This window comes from Furipterus horrens, unplaced genomic scaffold, assembly GCF_987537825.1.
Source record: "Furipterus horrens unplaced genomic scaffold, mFurHor1.1.pri manual_scaffold_1, whole genome shotgun sequence".
Classification (NCBI taxonomy): domain Eukaryota; kingdom Metazoa; phylum Chordata; class Mammalia; order Chiroptera; family Furipteridae; genus Furipterus; species Furipterus horrens.
Window position 1 is genome coordinate 187,091,460 of NW_028327171.1, and position 22,634 is coordinate 187,114,093.

A 22,634-nucleotide genomic window follows, 5' to 3' on the forward strand; every position below is an offset into this window, starting at 1 on the left:
AATGAATAAAATAAATATGTACAAGTCCATTAGTGATATAAATAAAAGTTAAATAAATAAATAAATCAGGGAGAAGGGGCAATTTTTCCTTAGGAAGAATTCCAGTGAAAACAGACTATTAGTAATAATTGCTTCAGACTAAATGAGACAATGGATGCTAAGATTAGTGAGTTATTCTGAAGAAAAACAGGATACTTACTTTCAAATATCTCCCCCAAGATATTTATTAATTACAGTAACTTTATAGGGGAAAAACCTGGCAGACACCACTTTAACCAAGTGACCAAGTTAACACCATCAGTAATTAGATAAAGTGAGTGATATCATGTGTCCTCTGATACGATATTTTGAGAAGTACCACTTCTGCGATATTTTTGCCAAAAATGCATAACCTTTACTAGTAAGAAAGCATTACACAAACTCAAATTAGGGGATGTTCTACAAAATAACTGACCAGTACTCTTCAAAGGTATTATGAAAAACGAGGAAAGACTGAGGAACTACGAAAGATTAGAGGAGACTAAAAAGGCATGACAACTAAAAGCAATATGAGAACTGAGAAAGAACACAGATAGAAAAACCAATAAAAACCACATAAAGCCTGTAGTTAATAGAATTAATTATACCAAGGTTAACGTCTTAGTTTTGACAACTGTATTATTTAAGATGCCAACATTATAGAAAGATGAATGATAGATATACAAGAACTCTGTATTCTTTCTGTAAGTCTAAAATTATTTCATAATCAATTTTTTAAAAATATGTAGTTATGTATATTTTCTTACAATAAAAAATGGGAAATGTATTTAGAAAAGTCTTGAAACCTTCATAGGGCAGATGGAAATTTATACCTTATAATCAGTGTTTTATAAAAAGGCCAATATTTAATATAAATTCACATAAGACACACACACACACACACACACACAAACACCTGCAAATAAATGTATGTAATCATGAAAAAATTTCTCTCGAGTCCACTTCTCAGAAGATGAGTCTTGGGCCAGTATTAAATAAAAATCAAACTACTGAACCACATCATATGGTTACCCTAAGAACTGCATTTGAAATTCACAAGAATACTCTTGCTACATGGTTGTGCTTTATTTTAACAACCTTGCAGAATAAATCAGCACTGTTAAAAATAAAGCATCTTAAGATTCCCAAAATCAGAATACTTACCAAAGGAAAAAAGATGAGTTACAGGAAGCTGTATGGATCTTGTCTCTTTTTTAAAGAATTCACAGTCTACAACAAACTGAAACATAAAACATTGATTTATTAGGAAAAAGCAGGAATTTTTAGTAAAATATCTTGATGTTTGAGTAGAAAATAAGTCTTCAACTTTGAAGAAGGTAGTATGTGTCACATTCTCACTCTGACTATACTTAAATGGCAAGAATTCCTCCAAAAGAAATGTTAAACTAAGGCCATTTGGTAAATAAACTTAATTTAATAAATTATTAATGGGTCATTGCTATAACAACAGATCTTTACAAAGTTATCTTGTAATTAATTACAGATGTTTCTTGTAGAGGGGCATTAAAGAACAGAGCCAAGCACCAAGAGCCAAGGTTAACTCAAGATTAATTAGGGATGTAGATAATATATGTATATACTTTCATAGTCAAAACAAAAATGTGATTCTGTTAATTTTTTTAATCCCACATTTATTAAGTACAGTATTCCCTCACTTAACACAGGTATTACATTCTAGATCCCCGTGCAATAGGTGAAAATCCCAAAGTAGGAACCTTACATTTATTTTAGTATTTATATATATTTTAAGGCTTTATAAACCCTTCCCACACACTTATAAACCATTCCCAGTCCCTTATTAACCTTTCCCACTCCCTTATTAACCTTTTCCACACTTTTATAAACACGACTTAAACATAGTCTACACTCTTAAACCTACGTAACTTTAACATATGTATACAGTACCGCAAAATCCAGCAATATAGTGAAAAATCCGTGATAAATAATTACATATAATATTTTAAAAAATCCCATGATACAGTGAGGCCACGATAAGTAAACCGCAATATAGAGAGGGACTACTGTATCTACAGCCTAATTAGACTATAAAAAGATTTTGGAGACATACTGCCATTCATCTACAGATGGCTTATGTTATTTGCATAAAATTACTTTATGCTAAACAGTGATTACAGTAACTGAAAAACAAAGGTCTACTATGTATGAAGAAAAAGAAATGCAAAACCTAAAATGTGACATCTGCATCATTACAATTTTTTTGTAGTGCCATTTCTTTTCCATTAAGTAACTGCTCTCAGCTGTCTACAATGAGAATGGTTTCATTAATACTTTGATCTAGAGGAGCTAAAAAAAAAATTAATCTGATAGCTAATTGTAGCTAGCAAATAGTTTGCTGTCTACAGAAAGCAGAAAGCCAGTGGGGTCCATCCTAGGCTTTTTCTAATACCTACACCTTGGATTGTGTTCAAAGCAGTGTTACTGTGTTTGCCTCTTGGGTGAATTTTTGACTATTCTGCAAGTGAAAAACAGATGAAGGAAAATGCTACAGTACACACATGAGGGAATTAAAAAAAAAAAAAAACCATGTTAAGGGGTTTTGCTTTTATTTTTCTCTCTTTACTTCCAAGACAAAGTACACAGATATTTCCATTATAGAAAGCAGCTAGCTATTCAAAGATTACAGAAATGATTTATTAGACATGATTATTCATTATATTTTTACAAAATATTTTTGAGTGAGCCATTGCCTGAATAGGGAAAAAGTTTTAAATTACTTTTCACACAGGTATCTAAAATAATAAAAATTTTTAATTTTTAATTAAATTTACTGGGGTGACATTAGTTAATAAGATTATACAGGTTTCAAGTGTACAATTCTATGATAAATCATCTGTATATTGCACTGTGTATTGTGTGCCCACCATCCAAAGCCAAATCTCCTATCACCATATATTTGACCCCCTTTACCTTTTAATATCCCTCATCCCCCTTCCCTCTGGGACTACCATACTGTGCAGTCTGTGGATGAATTTTCATTTTTCTTATTTATTTGTTGCTTTCCATTTTGTATCCCATAACATGCTAAGTGAAATCAGTCAGACAGAAAAAGTTAAAATAATACAATTGTATTATTTCTTTAAAAATCTGGCCAGACTTTTTTATAGAATAAACCCTTACCCAAGAAAGAAAGAAAGGGTTTCTTTCTGAAACACCCATGGTAAATAAAGTTCTAATGGATTTAGTTATTTTGTTTTCTGTCATTAAAAAAATGCAGATTAATTCCACATTTGGATTTTGAAAACTGTATTTTCAGTTGACTCAAAACCTTTTAAAGTGCCTATTTAAAAATATATAATCTTCTGATGCCAGGCTGTAACCGGCGTGTAGAGATCAGGAGCGGCCTCAGCCAGCAGGCTGGTGAGAGGGCGTGTACAGCAGGGGCAGCAGCAGCTACTTTCCAGCGAGCACCAAGACACAGTGTCACACGTTTATCAGGCTGCTAAGACTTCCTGTTTGTCAAACACTCATTCATTTCTTGGCCTTTCCAAGTTTGGGCAAGATGTTAAATTCACTCAAAACCAACTCATCTGACAGAAAAACCCTTAAAGATGTTTTTTTGTATTGAAGATGTTGCATTACCTCTCCCTTAAGCTAAGCAAACCAAAGCAATGAATCCATTTATAAGCTACTTGTGAGACGCAGTCTTTGAGATGACTCCCAACTACATACCCCTTTCCCTTCAAATTTTCCTAACGATTTTGGCCAGAAATTGCATCAACTTTCTCATTCAAGAAACATTATTTAAACATTTATGTCGAAATACCTAAAGGTTGAAGATGCAAAGTAGAATAAAATATATCTTGTCCTTACTCTGAAAGAATTCAGAGTATGGTAATGGCAACAGAAACATTAATAAATTATAATTCAGTGCAATAAATGCCTCAAAGCAGTTATAAACAAAGTAGCAGAGGAGTAAGTAAGAGGTAATTACTGAAGGAGTCCAGAAAAGGAAAATAGAAACCACTTCGGCTGGATCTTGAAGGGTAATTTTTTGGGGTGAAACGTGGAAGGAGGAATAGAGGGTCTTTTACTTTTACCTCCACCTTCCTTCCCCACTAATTCTCTCAGAAATCACCATTCTTTTATTTCCACTACTACTTCCGTAGTACAAACTCTCATAACCCCTTATGAAGTGCCTATTATGTTTCTTTTTTCTTTTCCTTTTTCAAAAAAGATTTTATTTACTTATTTTTAAAGAGAGGAGAAGAGAGGGAGAGAAACATCAATGTGTGGTTGCCTCTTGCATGTCCCCAACTGGGGAGTTGGCCCGCAACCCAGCATGTGCCTTGACTGGGAATCAAACCGGTGATCCTTTGGTTTGCAGGCTGGCGCTCAATCCACTGAGCCACACCAGCCAGGACTACTTGCTGTTTCTAACCCATCCTATACCTAAACAGATTCATTTTCCAAAATAGCTCTGATCCCATTACTACTACGATGAAAACACTTTCAGTCCCCTAGTAACTCCTGAATACTGTGAAGTCCTCAATCTTTCATTCGAGGCCCTCCACAATATGGCCATGAACTACTTTTTCAGACTTCTTCCATTATTATTCTGCTCCTGGTGGCCATCCTTTTATAATTACTATTTACTTATTCTCTGTTTTCCAAACATAACCCCTGTGTTCACAGTTCTATGCTTGGTTCCCACTGTTTCTTTGTCTCCACAGTGTTACTCATTATAACTCTCTGCAATGTTGCTATTTAGCATCTTGAATGTTGCTAGTACAATCAAGAAACTGAGTTTCTAATTTTGTTTTATTTTAATTAACTTAAAATTAAATAGCCACATGTGCTAGCAATCCCCATATTGGATAGCACAGGTCTAGAATGTTCATTCTACCTATAAAAACCCTAACTATTTAAAAATCATCTCATAATAAAACCTTTCTTGATTTCATCAGAGAGATACTGCCCCCTTTTGCACTTTTCATTTGCTATAATCTGATTTATATCATATATTTTGAATATCTCCTTTATTCTCACTCTTCCTCCTGTTTCCAGATATATTTCTCTTCCCCTACCTAACAGTATGTAGCTTTTTGAAAACAGGGTTTGTTTTTCCCTCACTTTTGTGCCTCCTATAACTCCTGGCATGGACTCTTGCATATAAAAGGGTCTCAGTAATTAATAGCTTTTGAAAGACGGATGTTCCCACTTGTAATCAAGAGAGTTGGGTTTTTTTGCTTAGTTCAATTTAGAGTAGATGATCCTAACAGTCTTAGGTGTATCACCAAACTGGCCATTGTTTTAGATAAGCCATGTGCTGAAGAATCATGAAAAAATAACAAATATTTGGCATAAGTATCTGGGAAACATTCTGATAACAACTGTAATCCATTTTTACCTTACTTCCATGAATAGACGGTACATAAACAACAAGATGAGACAAAGATGGGTAGTCTTGAAGTCTTAATGTCAGAGACTAAAAAAAAGAAGAAAGTAAAAAGCTGATTTTACTTCTTAGGTTATATAGAACTTAAAGCACATTAAAAAAAATAAATTACAAACACTTTCTTATTTAATAAGTTATTAAAAAACAGATTTCAAACTTTATGTTCAATACAGATCAATGATCCAGCTGAAAGTCGGATTCCTAATAATGTAAATAACACCTACCAAAACCAAATAGTCGCTGTATCCCTTGATCTGTATCCCTTTGTGTAAAAGAAATGATATTTAATAATAAATTTAAATATTTTACATAATTACTTCCAGGTTTGGCCTTTCTTTTTATAATTTGTCTATTTATTTCAAACAATGTTACAGCACTGTTTCTGTATGTATTTTGGTAGTATATGACAGAGCCTCAACAGTTGAGGAATGAATGGATGTGAAATATGATGGAAGAATTGGAAATTAATCTCAAATAATTCTAATCTAGCCTAAGTAGTAAAGAGTTGCTGGTTAATGATATTTATGAACATCATCCCCTGAAAATTATTCAGTAAACAACATGAAGACTCAATATAGCTAATAATGTACTTCACCAAATATACATCTATTCTCTTCTCAAAATTAAGACAAGATTCTATAATCCATATTTTGAGGAATAAATAGATAGAAGACTAGTCTATTTAATGAAAAGCCAAGTCACCAAATACAGTTTTTACTTTCATTTATTATTTTTAATCCTTACCTGAGGACATGCTTACTGATTTCAGAGAAAGGAAGGGAGGAAGGGAGGGAGAGGAGGGAAACATCAATGTAAGAGAGAAACACTGATTGGTTGCTTCCCATACATGCTGGACAGGGGATCGAACCTGCAACCTAGGTATGTTCCCTGACCAAGTATCAATCCTGCAATCTTTTGGTGTAGAGGATGACGCTCAACCAACTGAGCTACCGGGTCAGGGCACCAAATACAGTTTTAAAACCACTTTTTTTTTTTTTTGAAGTACATGTAGGAGTGGGGGTAGTTTTATGTTGCAACATTTGTATGCATTAATAAATTTCTGCAAATAATTTTCTTCATTATTCTTCAGATGCACCTATTTGGGCAAGTCCAGGCAGAGGTTCTGAAGCTAAAGAACTCATCAGTGAGGGGTCATCTAACCACCTAATTAGATTCACTTGGGAGTGCTTGTTTAACTCCTGGGCTTCACTTCACCTCAGCTTACTCAGCCAAGTTTCTGCAACAGACATATAAGGTCTGCCCATAAAGAGTCCAGCCATTGCTAATTTAATGAAAATGGTTTGTGCAACATCGATGTAACATGGCAGCCATGGAGAGCAGACTGGAATGCACATGTGTAAACAATGGTGACTTCACTGTACTAGTCAGTGGGGGCTGTAGACATCAAGTTGAGTGAGCACATGTACTGTTTACCCATTGCATTCAAAATGACTGAGTGATATGCACTCCTATGTTCATTGCAGCACTGTTTACAATAGCTAAGTGCTGGAAACAACCTAAGTGCCCATCTGTAGATGAGCGGATCAAAACACTGTGGTACATTTACACAATGGAATACTATGCAGCAGAAAGAAAGAAGGAACTCCTGCCATTTGCAACAACATGGATGGAACTAGAGAGAATTATGCTTAGTGAAATAAGCCAGGCAAAGAAAGAAAAATACCATATGATATCACCTAATACAGGAAACTAAAGAACAACACAAACAAAGGAACTAAATAGAACAAAGAGCAGAATAGCAGTCAATAGGGGGGAGGGGAGAGGGAGAGAAGGGGGATAAATAAGGGAAGGGATTAGTCAAAGAACCCATATAAAAGACTCATGGACATGGACAACAGGGAGGGATATGATTGCGGGAGAGGGGGTGGGTTGGGTGGAGGAGAGAAATTAGGGGAAAAGGGGACAACTGTAATTGAAAAACCAAAATAAAAAATAATAATAATAATTAAAAAAAAAAAAATGACTGAGTGAGCAGACAATGAATCTTCATCAGATTTTGCATTAAGCTTGAACATTCCTCCATGTAAACTAACCAAATGATTCAGAAGGCTGCAGCTATGGGCAACTGGTGACTGGCAGCCTCATCACGACAACACACCCTCTCATGCATCACGTCTCAAACAGTTTTTTGGTGGAATGTCAAATCACCCAGGACTCAACCCGGCTACAGCCCAGATTTGGTGCCCTGTGACTTCTGGCTTTTCCCCAAACTAAAATCACCTTTGAAAGGGAAAAGATTTCAGACCATTGATGAGATTCAGGAAAATATAATGGGGCAGCTGATGGCAATTGGGAGAATTCTATGAGGTTCCAAGGTGCCTACTTTGAAGGGGACTAAGGTGTCCTTGTCCTACGTACAATGTTTCTTGTATCTTCTTTAATAAATATTTCCACTTTTCATAGAATATGCCTGGATATCTTCTGGACAGACCTTATATATCCTAATATAAATGAAAGGGCCTTACATATATCCTCAAATTGAATTTTAAAAAATTATCTACCTCTTGGTATGATGCTATAATATATAGATTTCATTTTACTTAGAGCATTGTTAATTTCTACCTCTGAAAGTTAAAAATATCATGCTTTTCTTGATTAAATTCTTCATTTCTAGGGAAAATATTTCTAAAATGAAGATTAACAAATCTCAAGTTAATTTAATATCTACATGAGTCAATAAAATACCATATTCTAAAATGCCTATAGGCTCAAGTATTTTTTCATCTAAATATTAAAATTCTAAAGCCATAATTTACCTTAAGTGTTGGCAGCAGTTCAGCTTTCCATGACAGATCAACCCCTTGCCGGCTATAGAATAAGTACAAAAAAAATAATTAAAGGACAAATATATTAAAGTATTATAGATTATAAATAAGCTTCAGAGGAAAAAGAAACCATCTACAGAGCTATCAGAGACAGTTCTAATGAAATGAAGTCTAATAAGTCTAATCTAATATTTTCTATCCACAGAGTCCCTTTAGGAACAAAAAAATTGTTTTTCCTGGCAACCAACTACTTCAACATTTACAAAAATGACTGGTATGTTAATTTCCTTTATTTTTAACTTTAAAATAAATACTTTAATTTAGTATAGCACCAAAATCAGCATAGAAAGGTAAGAAGCTATTCTGACATTGTAATATGCAAGTGTGTTTATGTTGAGAAAAATGAATAATGAAAGGCCTTAAATTCAAAAGACTTACCACATGGAAGTACTGTTTATGCACCCAAAAATCCAACTATTTGTGTCCTGTTGATTAATAACATAAAGTACACTAAATAATGTGGAAAATAATTATGTAAAATAGGCATCTTCAATATTTTACAGTTATATGATAGGGTCAGTAGGCACAATGGAAACATAAAATAGCAACTTATTATTTATAAATGTATTCAAGATGGTCTAATAGTCAAAAACTCAAGGGTGGGCAAAGAAGTCTAACTGTCAACAAAACAGGTAAGCAAGTAACCTAGAGTAGCAATATGAGAAAGGGTAACCTGATGGGTATCTCTCCACAACACTTTACTTAAGAATTTCTAAGTTTTGAACCAACACTTTTAGAGTTTGACAATGTCTATAGTTTAATTAGGTAGTTACATAGTAAGTAACCTACATTAAAAAAATAAAATAAACAGAAAAATGTGCAAGCAGAGGTAGACTTTTACATTAAGAAACAAAAATTCTCAGAGCCAGGTAATTAAAAATAACAATCAGTCTAAGTATAGCCTTTTAGTTATCATTTGAATTCTTACTTGAGTACCAGGCATATAACTTCTACACGGCTGAGAATGTGTCTGGATTGAAACACAGAGTATGAAGCTAGTTACTACATTATCAGTGCAGCATGGAAATACTGCAGAAATAGATGTGATATTTTAACAATATTATGTATTTAGCTTCAGTCATTTAAGAGAGGTATGACCTAAGATCACTCCAACTTTTAAGGAGGTAGTAAGAGCAATGCTCCAAGATCTGATCCTTCAATTACTGAAATCCTGCAAGGGCATAAGAGGATGAGAAACACTGCACATAAATTCTTTCTTAGTAAGTATACATATAGGACAGTGGTAAAAAATCAATCTTTTAATTAAACTAATGTTTACAATTTATAAAGTCTACTTCAGAGCCAAAGACTTTTGCACTCAAGGAAAAGGACAAATCAGGGAGACATAGACTTTGCTCTCATGAAACTTAAATACAGTTTAAAGACGTTTCTCAGAAATACAGAAAAGAAAGCTGAAAGGAAACAAACAAAAAAAAAAACAATATGGTATTTCCCTAATTCTCCACTGTTGGCAAAACACCCACATGACTGCTATATCAGTTACTTATGCTTCTCAGGACAATAAAGTGACATTATAAAGCAAGGCAACAGAACAGATCTGCATAGCCTAGACAGAGAAAATCTAGAAGCCTTTCAAGATCCAACCCAGTTTCATAACAGGTTCTTGCAGCTAACAAGGGAGCCTATCCTAAAAAGTAGTCCTAATTGTGAAAAATTTCCAATATTCCCCACTACTTACTTCAGTGTATGGGGAATTCTGACTCATTCATAAATGAATTGAATAGTGTTATTCAAGCCCATCCTAAAAGACCATTTTGATATAACCTAGGTGTCAAAAGAACAATTTCAAGTCATCTAGTAAACATCTCTAATTATAAAAATTATATTAAAAATCTGCCCTGGCTCGTGGCCCAGTGGATTGAGCACTGGCCTGTGAACCAAAAGATCATTGGTTCAGTTCACAGTCAGGGCACATGCCTGGGTTGCAGGCCAGGTCTGTGCAGGCAACACATCGATGTTTCTCTCCCTCTCTTTCTCCCTTCCTTCCCCTCTCTCTAGAAATAAACAAAATCTTTAAAAAATAAAAAATAAAAAAATTATATTAAAAATCTTAGAAAAAGTCACTCAGGAATTGCCAACTAACTCCAGGGAGTATAAAGAAAATAAAGTGTTACCAGATCATAAAATATATACAGTATTCTCTCACTTATCACAGGTATTACGTTCTAGACCCCCTGTGATAGATGAAAAACCGCAAAGTAGGAACCTTACATTTATTTTAGTATTTATATGTATTTTAAGGCTTTATAAATCCTTCCCACACACTTATAAAACATTCCCAGTCCCTTATTAACCTTTCCCACTCCCTTATTAACCTTTTCCACACTTTTATAAACACTACATACATTCTTAAACAAATTCTACACTCTTAAACCTACGTAACTTTAACAACTTACATATACAGGACCGCAACATCCCGTGATATAAGGAAAAATCCACGATAAATAATTAAATATAATATTTTTAAATATCCCGAGATACAGTGAGGCCGCAATAAGTGAACTGCGATAATAGAGAGGGACTACTGTATATTATCAGCTATAGAAACATTTTGATAAATGCTTTTCAATCAAAACTCTGTTCTGTATAAATATTTTTCAACTAATTAGATTTAGTAATAGTGCATAGCTAAATATGAGCTCTACTAGATAATAGTTGAATTTGAAAATGAAGAGTTAGCCTTTTACATTTACATAAAATGTACCAATTATCTTACCAGCATGGTGCTCTGACAATAGGCATGAGTGTAGATTTTTCTATGATTTGCAAGAGGAAATGTAAAATATATTTTATCAGATTCCTAAAAAGAGAGGAAAAACACAATAAAGCTATCATGAGAATGGATAATTTCATCATTAAAAAATCCAACTAAGGCAATCAGTGATTACTCTAATTCTCTTATTCCTGGTGTTGGTGAGAACCAATAAATCTAGGAATGGGAAGAAGAGACAGATATAAAATAGAGAGGTCAGGTACAAACCCTGTAGTCCTGAACCTGTCTTAAAAGTATCAGTATAAATGTATGTGTTTTGTTCTGGTTTCATTTTGGCCTTATGGTCAAAATACAATGAAATACCTTTCTCAGCTCCGTCCACTAAAAAGGCCTAGAAATGCTAACCCACTTGCCATAAACATCTCTAGTGCCCAGATTATAGACTTTAGGTGCCACTTTCCAAATGTTGGAAGACTACTTTAGAAAAAAAAAAGCTGATTGAAGATCTGGGGCAGGAGATATACAAAATGAGCTGAAATACCTTCTCATACTAGATAGTGAGATAACTATCAAAGACATGGCCCTGGTGGGGTAGCTCAGTTGGTTAGAGCATCATCCTGATATGCCAAGGTTGCTGGTTCAATCTCTGGTCAGGGCACATACAAAAGTCAACCAATGAATACATAACTGAGTGGAAGAACAAATCAATGTTTCTCTCTCTCCTCTTCCCCTCTCTCTAAAAATCAATTAAAAAAAAAAAAAAACTATAAAAGACAACTAAAGAGCAGCTATATCAAAAGATTCCAGACCCTAACTTGAAATGGCTTATACTGGTCAAAAATAGAAAAATTTTAGTATCGATTTTATTATCAAAGGTAGAACAATTTTAGTATTTTAGTTTAGACAGAAAGACAAATATGCTTAAATATGTGAGTTCATAATAATATCAGGGGAAACCCCAAAACCTCTTATGGTCACTCATGGAGGATGTTTGTGAACCAGCTCACTACTCTGAAAACCAGTAAATATAACATCCAAAGATCCAAGTAATTATCTTTTTTTTCCTTTATGATTTGTCCCACTTTTGATAAATTTACTAGGTGTCCCAATTATTTTTGCATACCTCTAAATGAATGACACTAGGTATTACTCAACAGTTGCTAACATCACAAAAAGAGAAACAGTCACTACTGTTTCTACTAAGTCACAAGAAAAGAGTAGGCACAGGAATACGTTGAATGACACTATAGTAGTGCAATCAGAAAAATAAGACTGTGACACTTTATAAGACAAATGACTTGTTTTTTTCAACAAATAAACTACAAGGGGGAAAAAGGTGGTTAAGTAAGTACTATAGATTAAAAGAAAACTAAGTGACATATCAACAAATACTATGTGGACTTTGTATCCTGATTCAAACAAAGTGAAAAAAAGAAAGAAACAACAAAAAAAAATTGAGTTATAAAACTGGAAAACTGAACTTCATCCAACTAGATATCTGTTAGTAAGTAATTATTATTAAATTATTTTAATGTATGAAAATGAAATGTGCTTATCTTTTTAAAAGTCTTCAACATTTAAAGATAAATACTAAATTTTTCTAAGTAAAAAAAAGAAAAAAATCCATTGGTAGTATACTTACATTATAAGCCACATAGGTCCATTTTGACACTTTTACTGGAACCCACATAGATGTCCCTAAGGGAAAGTAAATTAAATTGTTTGGCTTCTTATTTTTTACATTAAACACTTTCTTTTATTAAGTATTGGTGAAATACTTCTCAATCACAACAGGATTTGAAAAAGAAGTGGTTTCCTGAACATTGGCTATTTTAAAATAGAAAATCTCGTGAGATACTCTCTATATGCTCTTCATCAACTAGCATCCACATCAAGTAAAGTATTTTAAAACTACTTGGTGTCTTTAACTCTAAGAAAGTATCATTAGAAGTCAATATTTCACTTTCCAAACAAGGCAAGTAATTAAGTAGAGTATGGCAGGTATTATATTTAAAAGCAAAAATTTACCAGCAAAAGATAAGATTGTTAATCCAAAAGATCTAAGAATGATACTGAGAAACTAAGTTAAGAATAATATAGCACTTATTTTATGGGACTGTCAGGAGAATAGAGACATTTAACTTTATCTTTAAAATTTTTTTACTTGTCATATTATTTTCAGGAAAAAAGGTTTTTACCAGCAACATCTTACAAATTGCTTTTCTACTTTTTCCCTTTCTTAACCAAGAACCTCGTAAGAAACCATTAAAGAGAAATTAATAAAATATAATGGGATTATAGTAGCTGAAGAATCACAGTTTTAACGATTTGTCTGCTAATAAACAAATTTACCTAAAAATAATAATCAAAACTCTATTTAAATTAAAACATGTTGTTACCACTAACCTGTTAAATCAGAAATTATTGCTGGATTTTCCTCAAAGTGTTTTGATGGGTGTCTTATAAAGTGGTGATTCAAAACCGACAATTTCTTCTTGGGATTTTGAGTTATCTAGAGAAGAACATTGATACATTCTGTATCCTTTCATAATCATTAACAGGGCAATGAGTTTGCTTCCAGTAATAATGCTAAGAGCCAACAGTCACTTATTATGGGCCAGGCACTGTGCTAAGTGGTTAACATGTTCTTAACTGTGTTTTAAATATGAATAAACTAAAGCACAGAGAAATTAAGGAACTTGCCCAATGTTGCGATCCTATTAAGAGTTTGGGCCAGTATTCAAACATAGGTAGTCTGGCTCCAGAGCCCATGCTTTTAATTATTATGCCTCTCAAACAGCAGTTGAGAATGAAACAAATAACCGTACAAAATCAGAAAAGAACGCAGTGATCCTCCATCTAGTGATTCCAACACACTAGTTTTCAAACTCAGACCAGTGCCAATCTCACAGCAAAGAAATTAAATGGTCACTACTAGGGAATATACAACTGTTCTTCCTTGGGAACTCCTTTTCACTCTGTTTCACTTTAGTTCCTCTGCATCAAAACATCCTTTCTTTCATGAAATAAAAATGCAAGCAGACAACAAAATTTTTCTGTTGTCTGTTTTAAAATATCCAGGCACCATAAATGTTGGCCACTTTATATTAGTTCCTCCCTTGGAAAAAAAAATGTATTAGGGTATAAAATTTATTTAGGATCTACCACTATTCAATTCTCTAGCTTAAGCACTGAGGCCCCAGCAGGGAAGTGATTTTCTCAACAACATAATGAGTGAATGATAAAGAAATGATAGTGAGGACCCAGGTCTACTAAATCTTTTCAATCCCAATATTTGTTTGAACATTTCTAACTCAGTACTTTTCAAAATAGTACATTCCAGTTTTAACAATTCTCACCAGGAGAATGTTCTGCCCTATTTAGAGCAAGTATCTGACTCCTTGTTGCTTTGATATATAGGTTGGGGACGGCCCTTCAAAAAATTTAAGATTGTTATGTCTCTCATCTAAATTAAACATTTCTTCTATAGATTAAACAGCTTCAAAAACATCAACTGTAACTGTTTCAGATCCTTCTTCACTCTGCCTGCCTTCCTTCCCTGGATAAACTCAAGTTTGTTAATGTCTCCTTCCTAAAATAGGATATACAACATAGAATACAGTTCTCTAGATATGTGTGTCTTGAGTGGAGGAAAGTGGAATTTAACTTCACTGATGTAAACTCTATACTTCAATCAATTTAGTCTAATACAAAATTAGTTTTGATTTTTTTTTTAAAACAGCCACATCTTACTAAAAGCTATTAAAAGCCATAGGTCTTTCAACCAAAATTTCAGTTATGTCAGGCTCTCCCATTCTTATTCACTCTCTAGAAAATTCATCTACTCACAAGTTTTCAGCTATGTTTATGCTGATAACCATAAAAAATTAGACTTTAATTCTGATTCCCTGGTACTACATGTTAGGGAATGATTATGATTTGAGTTAGTTTCCCTTGTATATATGCTTGCTTTTCATTCTAGACTGTAAGCTTCTTGAGGAGGAATCATATTTTAACATTTTATTGTCTAACATTTAGTCCAGTCCATTATATATAGTGAGTTTGTGAAACAGAACTCAGTTTCAAAATATTTTAATTTTTAGCAGTATTAGTTATTAAAAATATCTTTTGTCTCTTAAAATATGTCTGTAAAATACTTATCTTCAGAATTATAACTTATTATGTACTAGTATTAGAGTTTTCTCATCTGAGGATTTAATGGAAAACAAGATTTGATTTATTAAAAGTAGTTTTATGTATAATTTTAAAGAATATATGTGCCTGAGATATTCCCGTTCTTCACGAGCTGAAGTGGGGTTTTTCCTAAACCTGCTAAATGTCATTACAAATACAAACTGGTCTTGCAATTTTAATGGGTTCTATTAATGTATGTAGTTGCATTCTGTCAAACAGACTAAAAATGTTTGCCATAGTTAAGACAATTAAAACAGTGTTAAAAACTAAAAATGTTTGCATTCCATAACCAATTCACAATGTTAACTCTATGAAAGATCATTTACTTTCATAAAAATACTAACTTAAATATGGTATCTTGTAGCTTAAAATGTAGTAAAACACAGAACAATTTGGGTCTCTTTTTCATTGTATTCTTTAGGGAGAGCTAAGTGTCTATGATCCTAACAGCAGGTATGCAGCCACCTAAAGGGTTCAGAAGAAAAATACGGACACTATCTATCACACTCCCAAAAGAGAATGCTACAGGAGCAAGATTTAAGACCCAGTGATAAGAAAAGCATTACCTAGAGATCTATTGAGAAGAGGTCACAAATCCTAGTCTCTTAAAGAATTAGTCTTCGAAAAAAAAATCCAGAAATATATGGGCTGTAATGCTTTGCCATAAAAAAAAAGAAAATCTAATTTACAAGGAACTTTTTCTTTAAAAGGAGAAGCCAAAGCCATAGTTCTCAAAGATGTGTCTATGGACGAGTGATGCACTGGCAAGATGATGTGAGAAGAAAGGCTGCTTAAGATGAATAATGGCAATGTGTTCCGGATACACAGCAAAAAGACATGTAAGTTAATGGACAGACTTCTCTGAATTTTGCTGTAATCCTTGGTGCCCACTACTATTTACCTGCTAGCAGACCAGAAAGAGATGAAAGAGGAATATAATATTCTATAAAGGGCACTATGATTTCCAGGTGTCCTGCTAATTGGACAACTTGCAAAATCATTAGTTTGGAGAGTTTACATGTGAAATCTCACTACAGAAAAGGTTCAACTTCTAGAAGTACATAATTTAAGTTCTGGTGAGTTTCAGTCATTCAGTAAATATAAATATTTTGATCCTATCAGAAAGATAAAGATGCTTTCTAAAAAATTAAACAAAAATAATACTATAGATCATGAGGTTTATAACACATTACTAAGAAAAAAAATGACAAAATAGCTTGTAATAAGTATTTCCCTTAATTAAATAAAACTAAAAGAATATATGTATATAAACTTTTAAGGGGAAGAACTGGGGGAAGATTTAAGGAATCTTTTCACTTTTTCATTTTCATTGCATTCTTTAAAAAAATATTTTTATTGAATTTATTGGAATGATGTTAAAATCATATAGGTTTCAGGTGCATAATTCTATAACACATCACCTGTATATTGTATTATTTGCCCACCACCCAAAGTCAAATCTCCTTTTTTCACCATTTGTCCTCCCTTTACCCTCTTCTACTTCCCCCACCTCCTCTCCTTCCATTGAATAAAGATAGTTCCATTTTGAAAGTAATTATAATCAACATAAAGTGTAGGCTTCTAGTTACGTCTAAGTAAAAAATGTATTAATTCCACCACTGCTGCAACAAAGCTCCTACTTCACTGAAATAATTTTTAGTTTAAAAATACATACTTGTTTAGTGTCAGCATCAATAAGATCAAAGAATGCTCGAATTGTAGTCAATTGTAATTGTTTACACCTAAAGAATAAAACGTGTTACAAATGAAACTTTCTTTAATAATATACTTTTGATACAAACACACACAATTCTATTATTTAATCAATTATTTGTTTCCTTTAATGGTGTAAGCTCTAAAATTATTTAAGAAATAATTATTATTAAGCATATATCTTAAAGTTGAAACATATAAAAATAAAGAAATCAAATCTTCCTGAATGTTTGCCAGTGGAACTGACAAGGTCCATCTATCTTCCCTAAATTTCCTCATCTGCCCCAGCTATAGATGTACTTTGCCCCATATTTATATGTCTGAACTACGCGGTTCTTGCAGACACCATTGATTGCTAAGCCAGAGGAAGGTAAGAAAGAGAATCTTGAAGCCAGAACATATAGAGATAAGAACTAGAGTCTACATATATCTTGATCCATATTTAATCTATTTTTTAATTTATATTAAGGGTAAATCTAATTCCAACCTGGTTTTCCATGTGCTACTCTAGAATAACCAGTGCTGTTATCAATAAAGTCCCTGAGTTTGGTGACCTGGTGAAAGCTCAGGAAGTCCTAAAGCAAGTGCCTTTGATTCTGCCCAACTATGACAAACTAAACTTTTGATATTTGACATTAGCTTCATTTGAGATTGATGCTACTGGTTCTCAGATTATTTCATCTGTTGTCAAGGGAACCTTGGTCACACTGAGACAACAATCAAGTTTAGAGTTCTAAACCCCTAAATTAATCTGTCGCCAAAATCCTTATTTATGTACAAATAAAGCTCTCATAAAGTTAACAAACCAATCAATGCATTGAGAAAAGAGGACCACTACAAACCATCAAAATAATTTACATCAACATACCACACAATGGAGAGGTGGTCTGTTGAGACCCAGGTCTTAGGCACTGCTGAACTCTAAAAGGAAAGAAGAAAAGAAAAAAAATTAAACTTAAGAAAAGCACATTTGTTATTCCCCCAAACGCCTGAAATTATTACAAGCTAATATTTAGAAACCTGTAGCATCAGTTTCACTATTTTATGATGCATAGACATTTTTAAATGATGCATTTTTGTAAAAGGTGATCCAAAAATATTAAGATATTTCCTTCATAAAATAAATCTGTCATCACTGGTTAGTCACATTTATATTACCCTTTAAAAACTATTAAAACATCCAGATTCCTTCCTGAGTTTAAGATCTAACTTTTTATTACTCTACCAAGAGTCTGAGTTTATGATTCTTTAATAAGTCATAGTTTATGGGTAAATCATAATAGATATTTTAGTAATTTTAGTTCTAACTAGACTGCCAATTGATAAATTCTAGGATATTTCTTCTTAATCAGGATGTGTCTGATAAACACCTAAGCCTGGAGAGGTGTTCCAAAAGAAATATGCCTGATCACAATTCCAAAACTATCAGATTAGACTCTTACAAGTGGGGTCCGTGTTTACTTAATTTGAAAAAAATCACTAGATGACTGATATATATACTATTTGTTAGAGACACAAGGACAAATACCCCTAAAAAATATATTGCAGACGGCTTCCTAACAATGACATAACACCCTTCAGTCCAGGTTCTGAAGTGGGAGAAATCTATAGCTTACTTGAACTTATAAACATTAGGTTCCTTATTTAGGAATTACTGCTGGCAGCTTAATTAAAGTGTGAGGACAATGAGAGTTCACTGTGGTTCTAAGATTATATTAGATGCTCAGTAGACTAAGAACTCACAGTAGACAGCACTTACCATTACCAAGAACATAAAACAGGTTTACTTTCATTCAGGCTAATGAATGCATCAGTGCTAGAGTTGAAAAAGGGAAAGGCAACACAAACAATAAAGGTAGTTGCTCATGATCTTTGGGGAGAACTTCTGAATGTCCACCAAAATCCATTCTTGCCTTCTTGCACACTTGGCTAGACTACATCTCTTGGCCTCTCTTACTTTAAGGTACGACTAATTTTTCTCTAAGAGTATGTGAACAGGAGTGATGTGTGCCATTTCCAGGCCTGACTGCTCTTCTTCCCCCTTCCTGTGGGTTGAAATAGTGATGATTAGGCAACCTCAAAAGTAAAACATTCAAGAAGGGGGTGCCTACTGTCAGCATAGGTCCCTTATGAGATTCCCTCAAAAAACCACCCACCAACTTAAATACACACCTCAGGCAACTATATGAGTAAAAGGTACACCTCTGTTGGGTTTAGGTGTCATTACCTGTGTGAGTATATATAACAACATTTTAGCCTACCCTACAGATACAACTGTGCTCTCTTACTTAAGCAATTCTTCTAGTCCCAATGGATGTAAATGTCATTTAACTGTCCTTGAGATAATCATGAAAAAACTGTTACTACTTAATAATGATTTTTTAACTGAACATAGTTTAAAACATGAAGGACCCTAGACTGATTGGTGGCTAAAAAACTAAATAAAACTCAGATTATAAAATAACCAGCTTTAAGAAAACTCCATAAGAAGTAAAATATTTTCATCAGAGATACAGAAATACAAGCTGCCTTGAAAGCAATACATTATCAAGTGGATTAGAAGAAAGGGAAACACACTCACACGCACGCACACACACACACGGTTGGAAAGACCAAAGTTCTTCCAAAAATAAGCTGCAGGATGTAGTATAAATATAGCATCATGCTCTAGACCAAGTCTAGGAAATAAGTTATTTCTAATTTTATGTGACTAAATAAAATATCTGTGTTTTCGACAGAGTTGACAGTTAATGTTTTGAGGACTTCCAGCAAATATCTGCCCAAAACATTCAACATCAAATAATATTCATACTAATAATGAGGTTTGAGAGATTTACCAATTTTGTTCCAAAGCTACTATGGCTATAGCACAACTCCAGTTATAAGAAAACAGTGGGTAATAGCAGAATAGCTTAAAATTTTTGTTCTGTGTTTGGCAAGCATTCAGTCAATAGATGAGTTAAGCAAAGGAGTATCTACAAAGGGAACAACTATGAAACAAACACTAGCTTCTAAAAAGCAAAAGGAGCTCTATGGATTTTTTTTTAGAAATTAAATTAGTTATATTTGAACGTGATGTGTATATTAAGTTAAAAAAATTTAAGATCTTAACTGAAGACTTCAGGTTAAAAATACAAGAAATAATATAAGTCCTAAAAGGAAACTTGAACTCACTTTACAGAGGCTATGTATCCCAGTTAAAGACCAAATACTTGATGTCCTAGCAGGGAAGAATAATTAGCAAATTAATTAATCAGGGTTCTGTTTATACTATCAAAGCTAATTTTTTAATTTTAAAATTGGTAAAACTTCATTCAAGCTTAGTAATCAAGAGTACATGTTACATTTGATATTCTGCTAATAATATACAACACACTACTCAGATATAACAAGAGGCCCTTGGACTTTTCAGTCCATACTTCCTTACACTTATAATTCTAATCAATGGATAGGCACTTATTTTGAACAAGAAACAATTATTTCTATAAATAAGATTTATTTTCACAAAGTATCTAAGATCCTTTTCACTTTCTATGAACATAGGCATCCATGCCTCTGCCTTCCCAACATATATTCATATTCATTCATATTTTCTGTCTCTCTCTGTCTCTGTCTCTCTCACACACAGACACACACACACACACACACACACACACACACACACACACACACACACAGCAGTATTACGCCAACTCAGCAGTCCTTTCCAAGCAGCTACATATCATTTCTCCTTTTCATACCCCACTGTGTTCATGATGTTACTATTTCAGTAGAGTCTTTTAAAAAAGATTACCACAACAGATAAGGCACTGGTATGATGGCTTAGTTTTGGCAGAAAAGTCAGTCCTGAACGAACTTGGTAATCCCGGAATCCTCCAGCTACAGAAAGTGTGGTTAAATTTATGTGTCTAGCATTTAGAATCCAATAGTTGTTTACAGTCATATAAAAATCTGGTAAAAGATAAAAAAGACATTAAAAATTAGTTATCACTTTGTGCACCAATAAGATATACATAATATTAATATTAAACTGAATTTCTAAGTCTTCTGAATTATCTATAAACAATGTTATTCACATTTTCTATTTTAAGATAGTATTTTTATACATATTCTGCTTACCCCATTAAATTAGATTACAAATACCAAGTTAACTAAACGCATCAGTAATGAAAAAAGATACCCAAATTTTTTAGCTTGACAAATTGATATGCAAACAGGTTTCTACATTCCACAAGGATGCTACTTATTCATGAGCCACACAGTGCAGCAAGACAAAAAACTAAAATTCTTCCAAAGATAAGAGTTTACTACGCTAAAGAATTGTAGATCTTCCTGTTCAGGCAGTGTCCCTGCTTATTAGGGCTTAGCAGCTCTCTCCTGCAGCCAACCACCACCACACGAAGTACTAAAGTTCTCAAAATAAAATCTGTCAAGACAATAACATTTATACTAGTTAGTCTTGGAACTATGCAGCTATGAAACATCTGAGGGTTAAGTTCTATCTCTTTAGTGTAATAAGTAGTTCAAAGGGAAGAACTTGCAGACAATTTTTCTACTTTCGCTATGAATAGTGAGAAAATGTTAGTATCAAAATTTGAAGTCAGGGGAGGACAATTCTCATTTCCTCTTCTAATCAAAACTTAATGCATTTTTATCCTGGTATTTGATCCCTTTGAGGGCTTCAAATATTTTGAAACAGCATACAGCTCCCATTAAAGATCTCAGCAGTATTTACAGTACTTAGATTGTGACCACACAAACCCACTCCTAATATATGCAGGGCCTAGGATAAGAGTACCAATGAGGTACACATGCCCTATGCCTAAATACTTAAAAGCCAAAATTCCAGATAACAAATTGTTAAATCAAATATAGTTTCTCAACCTGGAAGGCCAGGTTCAAATGAAGAATTCTAGGGCACCTCAGAATTGGACACTGGATAATGACAGTGTAGGATGAGCGTTTCTCTGGCCCACCATTACTGTGCTATCATCCTTCTCTTCCCATCCCAATTCCATCCTGCACCACAAGGGCCTCAGTGCACATCCAAGCTATCCGTTCCTCGTGCAGAGCCACTGCGTGACCACAACTCAAGCTCAGGGTTGTACATAGCTGCCCTCAGAACAGATCCACGTAAGAGGCCCACATGAGCCCTGGAAGCGGGCTTGGGGCGTATGGACAAGAAAGTCTAGAGGCTTGGTTATCTGGGATATGCTCTGAAAGCAAAGGCCCCAGCCTTCAGTGGGGAAGCTGCTGGGCCTGTACCCACGAAGCCCTGTGGGAAAGGAACACCCCAGAGCAGGGCCCTCTAACGTGCAGAGTCCCATGCAGGCCTTCCCTTCCCCTAGCGAAGGGCAGCATCTCCACCAATTACAAACAGAAAATATATGAGCCTTTAGGAGGTATATGAACCTCCTAAAAACCGAAAATCTACCACCCTTGAACTTTGGTTTCTACATTCTAATTTTGGCTTAATGCAATAAAAAATATATAAGGAATAAATGGGAAAGAAGCTTGCTCATCATAGTAAAAACACCTTGGCCCTAAGAATCAGTTTCAGCCTGGACCGTTTAAAGACCATTGCTATCCTTCAAAGCAATGAAGCCCAATTCTCTCGAAAGCTTTCCTCAAATAATTTTTAAATGTATTTTGAGTAATTCTAATTTAACCTATATGGCTCATATACATATAA

The 22,634-nt window shown here is 33.9% G+C and overlaps 1 protein-coding gene across 1 annotated transcript in view; it reads right to left on the reverse strand.

Moving 5' to 3' along the window:
• Positions 1 to 22,634, reverse strand: part of PGAP1 (post-GPI attachment to proteins inositol deacylase 1) — a 71,305-nt gene that overhangs the window by 17,107 nt on the left and 31,564 nt on the right. Inside the window, exons 5-14 of the mRNA XM_090268329.1 lie at positions 20,736 to 20,893; positions 17,811 to 17,863; positions 16,905 to 16,971; positions 13,442 to 13,547; positions 12,678 to 12,733; positions 11,039 to 11,122; positions 8,680 to 8,726; positions 8,233 to 8,284; positions 5,408 to 5,485; positions 1,183 to 1,258 (exon numbers count right to left, since the gene is read on the reverse strand). Of these exons, the coding sequence (XP_090124455.1) occupies positions 1,183 to 1,258; positions 5,408 to 5,485; positions 8,233 to 8,284; positions 8,680 to 8,726; positions 11,039 to 11,122; positions 12,678 to 12,733; positions 13,442 to 13,547; positions 16,905 to 16,971; positions 17,811 to 17,863; positions 20,736 to 20,893 (777 nt within the window). The remainder of the gene's footprint in view (positions 1 to 1,182; positions 1,259 to 5,407; positions 5,486 to 8,232; positions 8,285 to 8,679; positions 8,727 to 11,038; positions 11,123 to 12,677; positions 12,734 to 13,441; positions 13,548 to 16,904; positions 16,972 to 17,810; positions 17,864 to 20,735; positions 20,894 to 22,634) is intronic.